Genomic DNA, 16,073 nt, shown 5'->3' on the forward strand with positions numbered 1-16,073 from the left:
GGTCAATTCATCCAAAAATCACCACCATCCCTTATCTCATGCATCCATAATACCAGCTTGATCCCTGCTCCTTTCGCTTGATCGGCACATATTCGACCGTCTCCCTTCATCGCTGTCCGTCTGGCCGGGGTTATCATTCTCGGCCAGCCAACCATAAAATGCGGCTGCCCATCAAGCGATCCAGCGTCGGTAGTTACTAGTACAACTGTCCGGTCTGCTGATCATGGATTCTGGGTCCGCTCAAACTCGGGCTCGCACCCGCCAGCCAGGAGCAAAATGCGCCAGCAGGGCTTGCGACCAGTGCAGGCTGCGCAAGACGAGGGTAATTGCACTCCTTGTATCTATTTAATTTACCCTTCTGGCTCTTAATAATTAAATATGTATAGTGCAGCCTCTCGCGGCCATGTGCAGAGTGCATACACACCGGACTTGAGTGTACGTTTCTTCAGCCACAGAAGAAGAGAGGGCCGCCCTCGCGGTAAGTTGAGTCCAGTGGCACATTGTTCCAAGCGAGCCTCTAGTATCATGGACTGATGAATACGACCAAGACGTGTGGCGCAAATTCGCCAGCAGCAGCAGGAAGGCCAGGTCGCAATGTCCCCCAACCGCAGTCCTTCCGCGCTCTCCGGCATTGCTCCGCCGCTCTCTCTTTTGCCTAACCTTGAGCCACCTCCAGTTATGGGTTCTGGTACCTCACATGAAACGCAGATGCAAGTTCCCATTGCACACGTCCACCAGCATCAAGACTACAATAGTAGCCTGGTCGGTGACTCGACAACACCTACCTGGAACGACGCTCCTGATCTGGAGTACTGGCTCCCGGACAGCTTCAATACCCAAGGGTCTCCGTCGTTTGGGTTCCCAGGGAGCAGTATCTTTGTCAAGCAGACACTCCCCCCTATCATCGATGAAAACGTCAACCTCCCTCTGGGCAACGCTCCCTCTTTTTTGCCAAGAACTACTCTAACCCCCGACTTGCAGCCAGAGAGCCTTAATGGCGTGCCGCCGCACGGCGACCATGTCAATAATACATACCAAAACCAAGAGTTTTGGCCTCCATACATCAACGAAACAAGCCTCATCCCTTGGTTAGACGTCTACTTTGACCGACTACACGCAACTCTCCCCGTTTTGAACAGATCGTCTCTCTTCACGAAGCTTGTCCTCCACGAACATCGACGCAACCCGCAATTTGGGGCAATGTTACTATCACTGTGCGCCTTTTCTCTCACTCAACCCATCGATATCAGCGAGCGGCCCACCTCTTCCTCACGCTCAGACCAGGCAAAGATCCTCGTGCAAGAAGCAACGAGGATGCGCACCTCGTCTGCTGATTTCGGCGAAAATCCAACAATAGACGCTGTTTTGACGAGTTTCTTCCTATTCGGGTATCTCTTTGGAAGCGGTCAGCACAACGCAGCAAGACTGCGCTTGAGAGAGGCAGTAGATCTAGCGTCGACTCTGGGGTTAAATAATCCGGCAAGCTACGCTGATTGCTCCTCGGCTGAGGTCAAGGGGCAGTGGTTACGGACATACTTGGTTTTAACCGTGACAGAGAGAGCATATGCCCTCCAGCGTCAACATCCTTTAACATTTACCGGCCCCCGCCCGCACGAAATTATCCGCAGTGCAGCTGACGAAATTATTAGCTGTACGACGCAGCGCCTCGACGTCTCAGGGATAATTGTGCATACTGAGAAAGAGGCCGCGGGGATGCTGGGCCTTTCGTTGCTGATGGAGATATTCGATGCCATTGACGAGGAGATCCTCATCTGCTGGAACGCACGCTGTAGTGCTTCCAGAAAACATGGAGATGGGAAATGCCAGATTCTCACGGAAGCGAAAGTGTTGAGTATATACCGCAATCTATCGAGAGTCGGTAGTGGGGCAGGACGATATGGGAGCAACAACAAAAAGAACGATGATTATTTCGAGTTAGATGGTGGTGAGACGGGTGGCAATGATGGCGGGAGAAGAAGAACAACACCACCACCCACATCTACGTCGCCAGAGCTCAACTCGGTCGAAACATTCCGCACATTTCTCTCTGAGACTCAATGCGCTGACATCCTGCTCACCCGGAAATGGGTGCAGGACCGGGTATGGAACCTCTGTTTCACGCATGGGCTGCTACGGCCTGGTTATGAAACCGAGCATGCTGAGCTCCGACTTACCTATGCAATGGATAATGCTGCGCGGGCGATGGAACTGTGTCGGGTGCTGCGGATAAGTGCCATCGAGGCGCATGGGGTTGGCATTGTAAGTTTTCTCCATGTCACTTCTCGGTCGTCCTTTCAAGCACCCGTGACCTACTAATCTATATGGAGTGTTCATGACATGGTTATTGACTAACTGATTGAACAGATCGAAAAGCTATACAACATTGCAACCAGCGCACTTCTTCTGGCGAATACTGGAACTGCAACTCAAACTGATACAGGGAGCGAAGAAACGTCACTACAGATGCTCGCAAAGAATTACTTGAAACTCATGCAGACACTGCGCGGTGGGAACCATCCCTACCTTACGCGGTATAAAGCTCATCTTACAACTCTTAACTGGGCATAGAATATGTAAAATACAACACAATTCCTGTTCAGACCACAGACTCGTTCTTCCCCTTCGCACCAGGCTTGGCCGCAGTGGACGTCTGATAATCGCGCCACTTCCACATGGGAATCTTCGCATCGTACATCTCGTCAATCTCCGCGAACGTCCGGCCCTTGGTCTCGGGCATGCAAAAGTAAACGAAGACCAAGACGCAGACCATGCACCCGGCGAAAACGAGATACGTCTTCGCGCCTAGGTTAGCTGCGTCGGCCGATGTCAACTGGGGCACAGCGAAGGTCGTAATGACAGCGCTTGTTTGCGCACAGGCGATCGTATAGGCCATGGTATGGTTCCGGAGCTTCGGCGTTGCGATTTCCGAGGGCATCAGTGCTGAGAGCGAGTAGAATCCTGCGCCCCAGAAGAAGTTGAAAATGAATCCGAGTGCGGCGATACCCATGACAAAGTCTTTGTTCGAGGTCTTGAAGGCCAGACCACCGGCAGCTATGTCGATGAGGAGGAGGATGGTCATACCCACAAAGGCTGTTGGACGTCTACCTACGCGGTCGATAACGAAGGGAGCTACCATTGTTCCAGCGAGCGTGCAGCAGGAAGCGATGACGGTGAAGGTAAAGGCGTCGCCGACGCCGAGTTGCGTGAGGAAGACGGTCGTGTATGTTGTTGAAAGGATGATACCCGAGATCTGGTTCAAGGAGTAAAAGGCGCCTCCAGTCAGCGTACGCTTCAGGTTCTGGCGGTCGAAGATCTCATAAAAGCGAACGTTTGCTGTGAGAGCACGCTCATTCTCCTCGCATTGTTGCATGACTCGGAGCTCATCGGCGACCTGGACATCACTATAGCCGCGCAACTTGCGGAGGTTGCAATGTGCCTCCTCGATCCGACCTTTGCTAACTAGCCATTGAGGACTTTCAGGGAGTGGGATGGTAGCGACGAGGATCAGTGCCGGCAAGGCGCACTGAACAGCCAGAGGTATCTGGTATTCCAGCTTGCCCTGTATATCTTTGGTCTCGTTCACGATGATGGTTGAGATGACACCAGCCAGGAGGGAAAGGATGTTGATGGAAGTCACGCTCCTGCCTCGCATTGACGGAGGCACAACCTCGGACAGGTACAGGGGCGCAGTTGCGTTGGCGACACCAATCGCAATGGCGTTCAAGAATCGACCGATGACAAACTCGGCGATGTTCCGGGCGAACAGTTGCAGGAATCCACCTCCGATAGAAAAGAAATATGCGCCGATGAGAGGCCACTTCCGACCGAAATTGTTGTTCAAGGGTGAGGCAAGAACACCACCCACGATTGAGCCGACGAGAGGAACGGAGAAGATGAGGTTTTGGTTACGTGCTGTAAAGACCAATGTACCGTCGACGGGGTTAGGGCCTTGGAAATCGCGGACCTGTCTAATTGTTAGTGACAGAGTCTCGTGGAATGGAGGTGGTGTGGTCTCACAAATTCGGGCAATGCTGCCAGAGGGGAGATGATCTTGTCGTCGAACCCAAAAACAAAGGATGCAGATCCGAAAGCAACGCATGCGAGGATCAGGAGTGTGTTGATCGCGCCTTGACTAGACACAGTCGTCTCCAGACTGGTATCCTGAACGCCATCGACGTGCTCGATCTGCGCAGGCTTTTCAGCAGAGGTTTCAGGCTTTGAACAAGACATGATTAGAGAAATGAGAGCTAATCTGGGGGAGGAGAAAGCATGGCTTCCATGCCCGCTTTTATAATCGTGAGGTGAGGTGATTTTTCCGGGGTAAAGACGGCTCTGCCCACGCGGGCTTTTCGCCGATATTTCTCCCATATTTCTCCGCGACCAGTTTCTCCCGGGTTCCGCCGAGATGCGACCGACAAAGCGCGACTATGACGAGGTTGGGGTCCCCGTCGATTAGTTTGATCAGACAAATTTCTTTTCCGACTTTACAACAATTTAGCCATGTCGGCACCTGAAACAGAACGCAATGCCTCAAACACGCCCGAGTTCACGCGATGGCGACCCTCTTTCCATCTGATTGCTCCCCACAACTGGCTCAATGACCCGTGTGGGCCTGGCTACGACCCCTCAACAAAAAGGTACCACGTCGCATACCAATGGAACCCAACGGGTAACGACTGGGGTGATATATCCTGGGGCCGCGCAACATCTTCAGATCTTGTCTCTTGGGAAGTAGACGCAGAACCGTGTCTAACCCCGGCTGCGCCGTACGATGACAAGGGGATATTCACCGGATGCTTTCAGCCCATGAACCTGCGCGGCGAAAAGGATGGTACTTTGTTATACTTCTATACGTCGGTGAATAAGCTCCCGATCCATTACACACTTCCCTACACGCCTGGTTGCGAGACGCTGAGTATCGCGCTTTCGAACGATCAAGGACGCACGTGGGAGCGGCACCCGCAGAACCCGATTCTCAACGGGCCACCGCTCACTACAGCGACGGCCTGGCGGGACCCGTATGTATTCGAGTGGCCGTCGGCGCCCGAGCGGGTGCGGCGGTTACTTGGTGAGGGGCACGAGAATGATGATGTTCTCTACGCACTCATCTGCGGTGGCATACGGGATATGACGCCGACTACCTTTCTGTATGCGATACAGCGAAATGCGCTGGATAAATGGGTGTACCTTGGAGACTTGGTTGATCTCGTGCTGAACTTCGTCCCCTCTCGCTGGTCTGGAGACTTTGGCGTAAACTGGGAAGTGACCAACCTAGTGACACTGACCGACGACGACGGCGTTTCGCGCGACTTTCTCATCATGGGAACAGAGGGCTGCACGCCTCCTTCCTCTTCTCCCTCCTCGCCCGCCTCCTCTCAGCGCGCATACGACAATCAGGCCCCGGCGCGCGATCGCCGAATCCAGAGATCGCAATTGTGGATGTGCATAAATGAGAACACGCGCTCATCATCTTCCTCGCCAATGCAATATGCTTACGGCGGAATCTTCGACAACGGCCTCTTCTATGCGGCAAACTCATTCTGGGATCCTGTTGCCGAGCAGCAGGTTGTCTTTGGCTGGATTACCGAAGAGGACTTGCCGGATGATGTGCGCGGGGAGCAGGGGTGGAGTGGATTGATTTCGTTGCCGAGGGTGCCCAAATTACAGACCATCAAGAGAGTGAAGCGCGCGCGGACGACGGCCAAGTTGAGTGATATTACCTCTATTGAGGCTGTTGCGGATGGTTCGGGGACACATACAGTTCGCACACTGGGGGTGGCGCTGGATAAGCGAGTGGAGAAATTGCGAAAGGGGGCCAGAGAGACGAGGATTGGGGATGTGGTCCTAGGCCCGGAGGCTAAACACTCAGAGGACGCATTCATCCCTCTCGACACGACGCAGTGGGAAGTCGACGCTGAGATTGCTGTTGGCAAGGATTGCAAGCGCGTTGGCGTGATCGTATACCATGCCGAGGGTAAGATACCCGCGCCCAAATCTCACAATACGCGTGAGACTGACAGCGTATCCATTATTCTAGAGCGAAACCAGAAAACCGTCCTCTTCTGGGACCCTGTCCGCGAAACATTCCAAGTCGACCGACCAGACCTCAGCAACACACTCCTCGGCAGCAGGAATATCAACCACGCACCGGAAATCACCCCTCACACTCTATTCACAACAGTCAGCACAGCGTCACAACCCGAGAAGCCGACGACACTGGCGAAGCTCTTCAGCCTCTTTTCAAAAGCCTCGGAAACGGAGACGGAAGAACCCCTCCATATCCATGCTCTGTTTGACACAAGTGTCCTTGAGATCTTCGTCAACGAGCGGACGGCGCTTACAACACGGATATACCAGGCTGGAGAGAAGGATGGTGGAAGTCCTGCTTGTGTTGGGTTGCAGTTCTTTGCGGAGGAGGTAGATAGTACTAGTGATACTGCGTCGTCGAGGCTTCTTCGTGCTACGGTCTGGGACGGGCTGGCTTGTCCTTGAATGTATTCTGATAAAAATAGATGAATAGAGGTAATAGAGGACTAGGAAGTTCAGCCTCGTAGTAGGGTGTGTATCATGTATCTTGGTAGATCCCAGCAGGCTGTTTCTTCGTTTCTTGTTACATGTCTTAGCTGATAGCATGCAAGGCGGCCGTTAAAAATGTATGTGCTATACAATAGGCTCACGAGCACCAGGAGGAGTTTGCTGCAACATGGCACTGGACCCGACCGACGGTTGGTGCTTATACCACTGCGAAAGCTACCGAGGTCCAACTCCACCCAGCTCACCAAGAGCCCTCTAGCTTGCCTATGGAAACGGCGCAATCTCATCGCCCATGTGCTGATAGTAATCATCCGGCCACTCGCAAACCAGCATATACGCCGCATACTTGCCCTCCCCACACGCCGAAACCGTATCGGGGCCCTTGATGCATATCGCGTCCTTCCACCGCTTGCACGATAACGTGCCCACAGACCGGGTCCCCTTGGTCACGTTGATATCGGCAGTATACGCGCACGTATCCCCAAACACCTCAATCCCCTGTAGACTCTCCGGGAAGGCGGGATTCGTAACATGGCCCTCGACAGTTGTCTTCTGTCGCCAGTCTGGCGTCACGCCGCAGGCGCGACAGGTCCCCGTGCCGTGGCAGTTGCGGCCGCGCCATTCGGAGGAAAAGGCTCCTGAGCCGCGGTCGTGCGAGAAAACGAAAAGGTGGTATCTGGCGGGGGCGCCGTCGCAGTTGGGTGCGGGGACGTTGGGGTCGCTGTTTGCGGGCGGGGTGCATTCCGCCCTGGGGAGGATTGGGATTGTCGCGGTGTCCGTGTAGCTGGGCTCATTTATTGTTGTCGTAACCTGGTTATCTGCGACCTAGAATCGTTATTCCACTGGCTGAGTTGGAAAGTCTACTTCTCGGGTTCGTAATTACCAGAGAATGCGCAAACACCGCTTCTCCATGGCTTGTACCAGCCAGAAGCAGGGCTAGGAGTAGGGCAGACCACATCATCACTCGCCCTCAACAAACATAGAAAACTGCAGGGCCGACGACCCGTATTTCTAAGATTCGAGCCAAACAACCCTTGCAAACTGGAAACCCACCAGCATATATTCGAGCCCCTCACCCCTCACCGGATATAGTCGGAAGCCGTTATCAAGACGCTCCACCTTTTGCTTCTTTTGGGCCCGTCCGGCGTTTAGTCCCTACGTAGCGATGGATGCTAGCGATAGTGTGTGTACTGCGAAGGCATCCATCTCAGGATTACTGTGTGAAAACCGCAACCCCTTAGACCAAAAACATACATTTAGTTGAGCGGATCATTACCTTGACTAGTTAGGGCTGTATAGACGAGCTGCACTAATCTTCGCTATCCTTGGAATAAAGTGGCAAGACCCTTTGGTTCGCATTCTTCAAAACCTGGTCCTGCGAATAGGGATTCGCTTTGGACACTCCAGCCCCACTGGATCTTGGCGGCTCGGTCTCCCTCCTGAAGTCGGAATACTCCGTCGCCTCGACCAAAAATATAGAACCCTTGTGGGTCGGTTTTCTGGCACTAAAGCACAAATGCTTGTGTACTGCGAGCCGCATCGCCGAGTGGCCTTGGAAGCTTGAGCACCTTACAAGGCATGATCTACAAACCTCGATCTACAGGATCTGACTTTGGCATTATTACCTCCGAATGGCTGGTCGTCCCTATGGCTTCAGAGGGCTTCTCCGACCGAATTGCCGATTCTAGACGGCCTTGGTCCCAACTTCACGGGCTCAACGCTAGGGACAGCGCTAGCAGTAGACACCTTAATCCGGTAATACTACGTGGAGCCGGAGTAATTGAATTGTACAAAATATCCCTTTAGCCAGGTTTTACACGGAAGTTCTTCGGGCCAAATTTCAATACTACTACTAGTACACTCATTCTTTAAGCGAGCCCTCAAGGTTCATTGGAAATGGACAAGGAAACCTTGCCTTCGCGAGTCGTGACTCATAAGCCGCCACATCACCTGGCAATGGGGATTTCCTTCCCTTTCTTGGTCTCAGCCTCTAATTAAATACTACGTATCCATCTAAGGTTGATTTTGAGTTTCTAGCTTGTTGTTGTCTGGAAACCCCCAAGTACTCCTACGTACATGGTGGACTCTGGAGTCGAGCGTAAGTGGCCCTAACAGCCTTCTCATCAAAGATCACGGCACATACGCCAAACAGCGCTGGTTATGCACTGTATGAAATCAAAAGGGCTCAGCATGTCGACCTCTAAATGTGCGGTGAGGTGGTTGGGCAAGATGCCTGATCTATGTCATGTTACTTATCATAGGGTAAAGCCGACCTATTCAGCACAATAAGAAGAATTGGTCCAGTATTGCAGGGATCACCAATCACCGCGGTGATTCAGCTGACGAAACACTAATGAATAGTGGTGTTGGCCGATATGGGGTTAGAGAAGATGAGCATACTGAGGACTGGCTCCAAATCACTGGTAAGGAGGGTTAAACTACCACGACATCAGCAGCTTACCATAGGGGTCGGTTGGCTAAGATATCATTAGTTTGCCATCTACTGTATGAAGGCGTGACTCTTAATCTAAACTCTATGCCATTATTCCTTTTCCCCCTCGGGCATTTTCTGCAGGTATGAAGTCAGGAGCGCGCGCATTCGCTCTGACTCTGCCGCTTCTCGAGCAGTCTCAATCTCTCGTTTCGATCGAATGAATGGCAATAGGACTTTCGCCACATCTTCATGTAGTAATTGGCCCTGTCTAGCGACATGGGTCAAAGCAGAGTATCCCTTCTTGTCCGTCCGGCTGCTATCCACGCGCGCCTCCTCCAAGAGAACCTTGACAACACCCGCATCGCCAGCCCGCGCTGCAAGAATCAGCGGCGTGCAGCCGTCCTTATCTGCTGCTTCCGGGTTCACCCTGTCGCCCTGCGCCAAGAGGAGGCGGACTACAGCCTTGTGCCCTGTGAGCGCCGCATTGGCAAACGGGGTGCGCCCATCCATGTCCGGCCGGTCAATCTCGACGCCCGGTTGAGACATCAGTAATCGCATCGTGCCCACGTGCCCGCCGTGCGCCGCGGCATCGAGCGCAGTTGCGCCCACCAGTACCGCCACTTGCCCGGTGAGTGCCCCCATCAGTTGGTCGTCGATATCGTTCATATTGGTGCTCGGCTCGCCAAGGACTCCCAAGAAACTCATCATTCGGAGGTGCAACTGGCTTGTGACTAGATCAACGGCCGCGCCGTGGGTAATCAGCAGCTGGACGATGGACTCGTGCCCGCGGATTGCTGCCCACATGATCGGGGTTGAGTCGTCGGCCCCGCGCAGGTTAACGTCAGCCTTGCCCCAGGAGAGGACTTGGCGCACGATTTGTTCGTTGCCGCCGACGGCCGCGTGTTTCAGGAGGCCGTGGCCGCTGCTGTCTTTGAGGTGCTTCTTGATCTCTGGGTGTCCTAGGAGGTGGTCGAAAATTCCTTTGTCGCCTTTTGAGGCTGCAGTCATTAGATACGTCATCCCGTATTCCTCTGTATTCCGTCGGTTGATATCGAGCTCGCCCCTCCACATCAGCCTCTCGACGACGTCGTAATACCCCCTCTGCGCGGCAATGCACATTGGTGTTCGTGCGCGGTAATCATCTGCATCGACGTCAACTATAGAGTGCTGCATCGTGAGGTATTCTTCGTCCGACATCCTCGATGCCTTCTCTTCCGCGCGCTTATAGTCCAACTCTAACAGCTGATTCAAAGCATCGGCATGCCCCCCGCTCGCAGCGAGGAATAACGGCGTCTGTGCATTCTTGTTCCGCTCGTCCGGCTCAAAATCCGCGTCCAGGAAAAACTGCACCGCCTCGGCGTGTCCGTACTGTGCCGCGAAATGTAGCCCCGTGTTCCCCGTGTGCAGGCAGTCGATCTTGATATCAGGGTCTTCGCCAATGGTATGTTCGCGGATAAGCCGAATTGCATCGAGACTCCCGCCCATCGCGGCGCCGTGCAATGGCAGCCCGAGCCATCCGTCTTCTTCTTCGTAGTCGGCGTGCGCGCCCTTGTCAATTAGGGTCTTCATGTCATCGACGCGGCAGAGTATCGCCGCCGCAGTCAGCGCCATGGTCAATGGATCGGTCCACGTGTAGTCGGTCTCGTCGTCATCCTCGTCCATCTGCTCACCAACCTCCTCGGCCTTCTCACCACCCTCCTCGCCCTCCTCCCCATCCACCTCCGGCTCCTTCCCAACTACCCCCTGAAGCAGCGCCTTGGTAACACCCTCAAACCCAATCACAGCAGCCGCCATGCCCTCCGTATACGTATCGCGGAGCCCCCTCTCACCCTCACCATCATCACCATCACCATCCTTCAACGCCTCAACAGCCGCATCCACTACCTTGGCAATCCCCTCTGCAAACTCCTTCGCCCGCTCCTTGTTAACCTGCGCCCCAGCCCGACTCCGCTGCAGATGCCTCGTCAGCAGCCGCCGACAGAAGCGCAGTGCCGGCGGGGTGGGCGGGTCACTCTGTCGCAGACACGCGGAGTTGAAGTCGTCGACGAGAACACCGGGGTCCAGGAAGTAGTCCAGCACGATGTCGTTGAAGTCCTCTATATACTACTATCAATTTCGCGTTCGCGTTCGCGCTAGGGGGTGGACAGGGTTGCACTGGGCTGGACAGCGGTGGGCTGGACGGACCGGGCTAATACATACTGCACACTAGCCGCAGGGCGAGAAAGGCCTTGACGTCGTCGACGGGCCGTGCTACCAGGGGCCAGTACTTGCCCCACCCATCTGACGGAGCTGATTGGGATACGATGTGGCGGATGAGCTCTGCTGGGAAGGTTGAGAGCGCCATCCTTTCCGGTAGTATGATGTTGTGTTATGTGGTTGGTGGTTTGAGTTGATCAATTGGTTTGTTTTTGCAAAATATTTTGAAGATGGAAAAAATCAGTCACGTGCCACACGTGATTACTTAAGTTTTTTGGAAGATGGCGCTTCCAGACCACCAATAGGAGCAGGCTGCCGCAGCTGAGTCTAACCTAGCTAGGCTAGGGGATAGTACACATGTGGTGTACGAGTGGGTCTAAAAAAGCAACCTGACTTCGATATGACTAAGCTTTTTCTTTGCAAGTTTTGCAAGAAAACAGTAGAATTTACTGGGCCACAATTGTGGCTTGTACATGCCGGGAGACTGATGCCCTTTGAGGCATCCATGATTATTATCCTGTAGTACGCCCGCGGGTATTGACTAGGGGCCATGGTACCATTTTTAGTATACTGGAAAAGTGCAACAGTCCTTTTTTCAAGGCTTATGCCTAGATAAGGGGAGGGAAAAATGCATGCATGCGGATGTATATATTCTGCAGCCTAAGGGAGGTGAAGGCGTTCTGGAAAAGGGAGGGCACATGTATAGCCATATAGCTTGACAATAGTCCGCGTTTCGAGTCATGCACGTCAGAATACATACCCTTGAGCCGCGCAATGCTAGCCCTTGAGCAGCATCATTACCTGACTAGTAGAGGTATGGTTGTCGAGACATGTAGATCGCTTGACGGGCACACCATTTCTGATGGCGGTCCCGTGTGAAAATCATACACTTTAGCAGCGTGCTAAAATTGTCTCTTGGCCTTAGTCGCACTCCCTGCGAATGAGAGTAACGACAGGACAACTTGGAAGACGTACGGTATTGCCAGGGAAGGCGTAGAGGGCCACTGGTTCCAGTCCGACGACTTCCCCAAGAACTCTCAATCTTCATCGACAAGCAACATCTTTCTTACCTCCAACGGTGTGGGTACGGCGATGGGTTAATAAAGCCACCCCTCCAAACTCTCCGAGATCTTTCTACAGTATCTCTGCAACAGCCCATGGAGCCAACCGAGGACGATACTTCGCAGACGACTCATTTCATAAGTAAGCGGAATACGGGCTCGCATAATAAGTGTAACCTCGCCGAGAGTTTGGTCTGTTAGCACTCAAGTACTACCCAGCGAGCTTTGAAAATGACTGGTTGGCGTGCCTGGATCTCAGGATGCTGATCCCAGTCGAACAGTGGCCCCGTTGTCGCTAGGTGCAGGAACTTATACCAACGGAGGATTAGGCCAACCGATTGCGATTAAACCCAGAGGGAATCTCCACACAACGATGGAGTTGCCTTTCCCCCCAATCTGTCTCCTTTTTCATTTCGCCGAAGACGAGCCGTTCTCCCAATCCTCTCCCAATGGCACCGACGACGTCAAGCGCGCGTCAAAAACACGCGAGACAACAAACCTCGTTGCGGAGGCTTATAAAGCAGCATAAGATCCATTTCTATTCGATCGGTGACCATCTCCCCGCAAGCCTAGAGCGCGAGGAAGCTGCGGTCCAGGCGATCGGGAATGCGACATATCAGGCGAATCTGGAGCGCAGCTCCCAGGTTACGCAGGAACGAGGCGAGGAAATGTGGGAAGCCGTCAGGTGGTGCCTGAAAAATGAGAATAACGAAGAAAATTGGCGCCATGAGGTCGAAACGAACATCTTGAACCGCCTCACGAAGTACCATGCCTGGTACGGTTGACCCCGGGGGTTGATTCTCCATTCCTAATTCGCAATGACCTGTGTATCCTTCCAGTATACTTACCCCCGTGCAGCGTCAAATGTGGCAAGCGATTATGGAGAGCGGATTTCGAATTTCCCATCGGCGATGAGCAGGGGGCTAGGTGGGAGAATCTTCGCCGTCGACGAGACAGGCGTGACAAATGCGCCTGCAAGAGCCGCATCATGGGGTGAGTTATGGAACCCTGCCTGGGACTTCTCGCTCAATCCTGTCGCGTCTTCTAGAGATCGCCGACCGAAAGACCGTGTTTTCCAGAGTCTGCGTGGCGATGAGGTTCGGTACGGGCCTGACCTCCGAGATCGAATCCCGGGGGGAATCCGTCCTGATCTGGTTGTGGGATTGTTCAATGGCCCGAAATCGACCACGCTCCTCGACGCACCATGCAGAGCCGACCCGGCAAAGCGTGTCGGGGATCTTGTAAAGTCCGACATCTTCGCCAAGGAGGACCCCGATGTCCAGGACGATAGTGCAATGATATTCCCCTTTCTTGTTCTTGAAGCAAAACGAGCAAGGGCGCCGGATAGCCTCGAGGACATCGAACGGCAGATGGCATTTCCGGCTTATGAGATGTTGAGGGCACAGAACCGGCTCCTCGAGAACGCTGCGGGGTCAGAGGGGAGCCATAGACTACCACGCGTATGGCTTGTCAGTTTCAAGGCCCAGATTTGGAGGTTATACGTTGCGACTATGGAGCAAGATGAAAAGGAGGAGTATAACTACGTAAGTGGCCTATCACTCGCAACAAGGGCCATGACCCGGTCGCTCTGGGAACGTGCTGAAACTGGTAGAATATTTACAATGTATGGGGCGGCGATGTGTCTGGAAGGTCGGATGCCTTGAAACTGGTATTGCTGCTGGACTGTGTCTTTGATTGGGCGTTGGATATATACCGACTCGATATCTTCGAGTCGCTGCAATCGATGGTGGCACCCAACCCCAGAATCACTGCTCGCAATGTGGCACCCACCGTCTCCGACTTGTCCGAGTCACTTGAAGGACTGGTTATAATGGATCCTGCTGACCTCAGGGTCGAAAACCTAAACACCATCCAGGAAGACACCTCGGAGGACGTCCTCAAATACAAGCATGGCTGGATTCGTGACGGAAGGCAGGTCTTGACTCCGGGAGAAGGGCTTCTAATCACCCAAGCCAACATAGCGGACATTTTTGACAATTTCGAGCATCCGGACCATGCAAAACGATTTGCGCGGATGATTTGGGCCTTGCTTAGCAAAGAGGCGTGGCTGTTTTCGAGTGAATCGATATTGGACAAAGTCAGAGAAGTATGGACAGGCCAAAAAGAGCACAGGCAACAAGTCCCTGACGTACCGATATACGTGCAATTGGAGGTGTACGTCTATTTTGACACGTGCTGGCAGCTAACGAGAAAGTTGATTTTCGTGGCCGTTACCAAGGATAGCATCCCGGAGCTCTTCAAGCGCACACAGTATCCGAAGCGCCGGTCAGGTGAAATTGACATCGCCAGACACCAGATCCCTAAGGAGAAGTTTATAGCTGAGCTCCGAAACCGTCGCAAGCCGAGGCTACCTCACAGTCCCAGCGAAGCGCACTTCAACATCGAAGAGGCAGTGAGGCGATGGCATTGCTCACTTAGTCCCTCGACAGGCTCCTCGGACCGGGATCCCCTGGGGTGGAATCGCGTCTCCGTGCCCAGCTGCGACAAAACATTCCAGGAAATATTTCAGATGTACCAGGTTGGCCAAAAAGAACCCTCAGAAAGCTTTTTGAAGATTTGGCATAGTGTTCAACCTACTTTTTTCGAGGTGGCTCTGGACCAGGATTGGCTGGTTGTTGGGGATACGGACGAGGGTGACTGGCGCCATATCCACCCTCGTAACAGACCACCCCGACTGTGTGTGTTCGTCTTCGAGGACCTGCACGATCTGGACACCACCGAGTTTGGGGAATTTTTCGCCTACTATGAGAAAGAGGGCTTCAAGGCGATTGACTACCATTATACCGTCCTCAGAGGCAAGTACCTCTCTGGCTCCACGCATTTTGATGACAATCGTCTGTGGTCTGAGTCTTGTTGGCTTATGGGGCCCATTTCGCCTAGTGGGGGCCGTGGCCCAATATATCCTAGTCTAGCATTGCTGCTTGGTGAATGGGTCCGGGAGCTGAGGAATGGTGAGACAGAGCATTCCGATGCCGGTAGTGATGGGCAAGAGTACTGTACCGATGATAGTGACCATCGGGAAGACCTAGGTAACCCGAGGAGCGGAAAGGCCTCCGTTGACGGCAGTGATGGCGAAGAAGGAGTGGATAGCGACGAGTATGAAGGGTCAGAGACTGAAAGTAGCGACTATGTTGAGGAAGAGGAAGAAGAGGAGGAGGAAGAGGAAGAAGAAGAAGAAGAGGAGGAGGAGGAGGAGGAGGAGGGAAAAGGAGGAGGGAGAGGAAGATGGAAGTAGTAGTGAAGACGGTGAGGACGAAAGCTAGAGTTGGGATGAGGATTTATTGCATAATAAACATCACGTATACGTTTATCCAGCAAGGCTCTGGTGGACAACACACGGGAGGCTGATAGTGACAGGAGGAAGCACGCAATACCCCAGAATTGCACTCTCACCAATCCCAATTCTCCTCCTGCAGTTCGTCGCCCCACAGTTCATACAATTCGTGCGTCTATGTAGAGAGCCTGTCATAATACTTAGTGTATACACGAATGAGAGTCGAGGCTTTTTCAGCGAGCTGTGACGGCTCATCATTCATTATATCCTAGTATACCCTGGTCAATACATGATTGCATGCCTGGGGGGAGAGTCGAACCTCATTGGAGTCCTTGGACCGTATTCCAAGTTCAAGGCGTACTGTTTTGAGAAGTGCTGCCAAGTCTTCCAATCTGGTTGGGAGGCGTTCCATGTTCCATCCACGCCATCTTGGTGGATTTTGGTCTGGTTCATCATCTGATGCATCTCTATTTGCCGCACCCTTGTCTGATTCACCTTGGTCCGATTCACCTTGGTCCGATTCACCTTGGTCCGATTCACCTTGGTCCGATTC

The 16,073-nt window shown here is 53.3% G+C and overlaps 6 protein-coding genes across 6 annotated transcripts; 3 read left to right on the forward strand and 3 right to left on the reverse strand.

The window, feature by feature from the left end:
- Positions 1 to 223: 223 nt before the first annotated feature.
- Positions 224 to 2,568, forward strand: BJX68DRAFT_257290 (CeGAL family transcription factor; the record flags this gene model as incomplete). The annotated part of the gene is made up of 4 exons (XM_071043311.1): positions 224 to 322; positions 387 to 478; positions 549 to 2,288; positions 2,394 to 2,568. The coding sequence occupies 4 exons, from the start codon at positions 224 to 226 to the stop codon at positions 2,566 to 2,568; spliced, it is 2,106 nt and encodes a 701-aa protein (XP_070895940.1).
- Positions 2,259 to 4,289, reverse strand: BJX68DRAFT_243550 (general substrate transporter). Its single transcript, XM_071041163.1, has 2 exons — positions 4,018 to 4,289; positions 2,259 to 3,964 (listed from the first exon to the last, which is right to left on the reverse strand). Exons 1-2 carry the CDS (start codon positions 4,228 to 4,230, stop codon positions 2,597 to 2,599), a joined length of 1,581 nt encoding a protein of 526 aa, XP_070895941.1. The 5' UTR covers positions 4,231 to 4,289; the 3' UTR covers positions 2,259 to 2,596.
- Positions 4,290 to 4,328: 39 nt separating this feature from the next.
- On the forward strand, positions 4,329 to 6,706 carry BJX68DRAFT_152619 (glycoside hydrolase family 32 protein). The gene is made up of 2 exons (XM_071036692.1): positions 4,329 to 5,974; positions 6,038 to 6,706. Exons 1-2 carry the CDS (start codon positions 4,501 to 4,503, stop codon positions 6,490 to 6,492), a joined length of 1,929 nt encoding a protein of 642 aa, XP_070895942.1. The 5' UTR covers positions 4,329 to 4,500; the 3' UTR covers positions 6,493 to 6,706.
- On the reverse strand, positions 6,520 to 7,547 carry BJX68DRAFT_243554 (uncharacterized protein). The gene is made up of 2 exons (XM_071041164.1): positions 7,418 to 7,547; positions 6,520 to 7,359 (listed from the first exon to the last, which is right to left on the reverse strand). The coding sequence occupies exons 1-2, from the start codon at positions 7,493 to 7,495 to the stop codon at positions 6,799 to 6,801; spliced, it is 639 nt and encodes a 212-aa protein (XP_070895943.1). The 5' UTR covers positions 7,496 to 7,547; the 3' UTR covers positions 6,520 to 6,798.
- Positions 7,548 to 8,505: 958 nt separating this feature from the next.
- Positions 8,506 to 11,347, reverse strand: BJX68DRAFT_277920 (ankyrin repeat domain-containing protein). Its single transcript, XM_071048420.1, has 2 exons — positions 11,168 to 11,347; positions 8,506 to 11,064 (listed from the first exon to the last, which is right to left on the reverse strand). The coding sequence occupies exons 1-2, from the start codon at positions 11,310 to 11,312 to the stop codon at positions 9,077 to 9,079; spliced, it is 2,133 nt and encodes a 710-aa protein (XP_070895944.1). The 5' UTR covers positions 11,313 to 11,347; the 3' UTR covers positions 8,506 to 9,076.
- Positions 11,348 to 12,674: 1,327 nt separating this feature from the next.
- Positions 12,675 to 15,481, forward strand: BJX68DRAFT_269905 (uncharacterized protein; the record flags this gene model as incomplete). Its single annotated transcript, XM_071046469.1, has 3 exons — positions 12,675 to 13,005; positions 13,084 to 13,769; positions 13,838 to 15,481. The coding sequence occupies 3 exons, from the start codon at positions 12,675 to 12,677 to the stop codon at positions 15,479 to 15,481; spliced, it is 2,661 nt and encodes an 886-aa protein (XP_070895945.1).
- Positions 15,482 to 16,073: the final 592 nt, after the last annotated feature.

This window comes from Aspergillus pseudodeflectus (genome assembly GCF_044049435.1).
Source record: "Aspergillus pseudodeflectus strain CBS 756.74 chromosome Unknown BJX68scaffold_43, whole genome shotgun sequence".
In the NCBI taxonomy this organism is placed as follows: Eukaryota; Fungi; Ascomycota; class Eurotiomycetes; order Eurotiales; family Aspergillaceae; genus Aspergillus; species Aspergillus pseudodeflectus.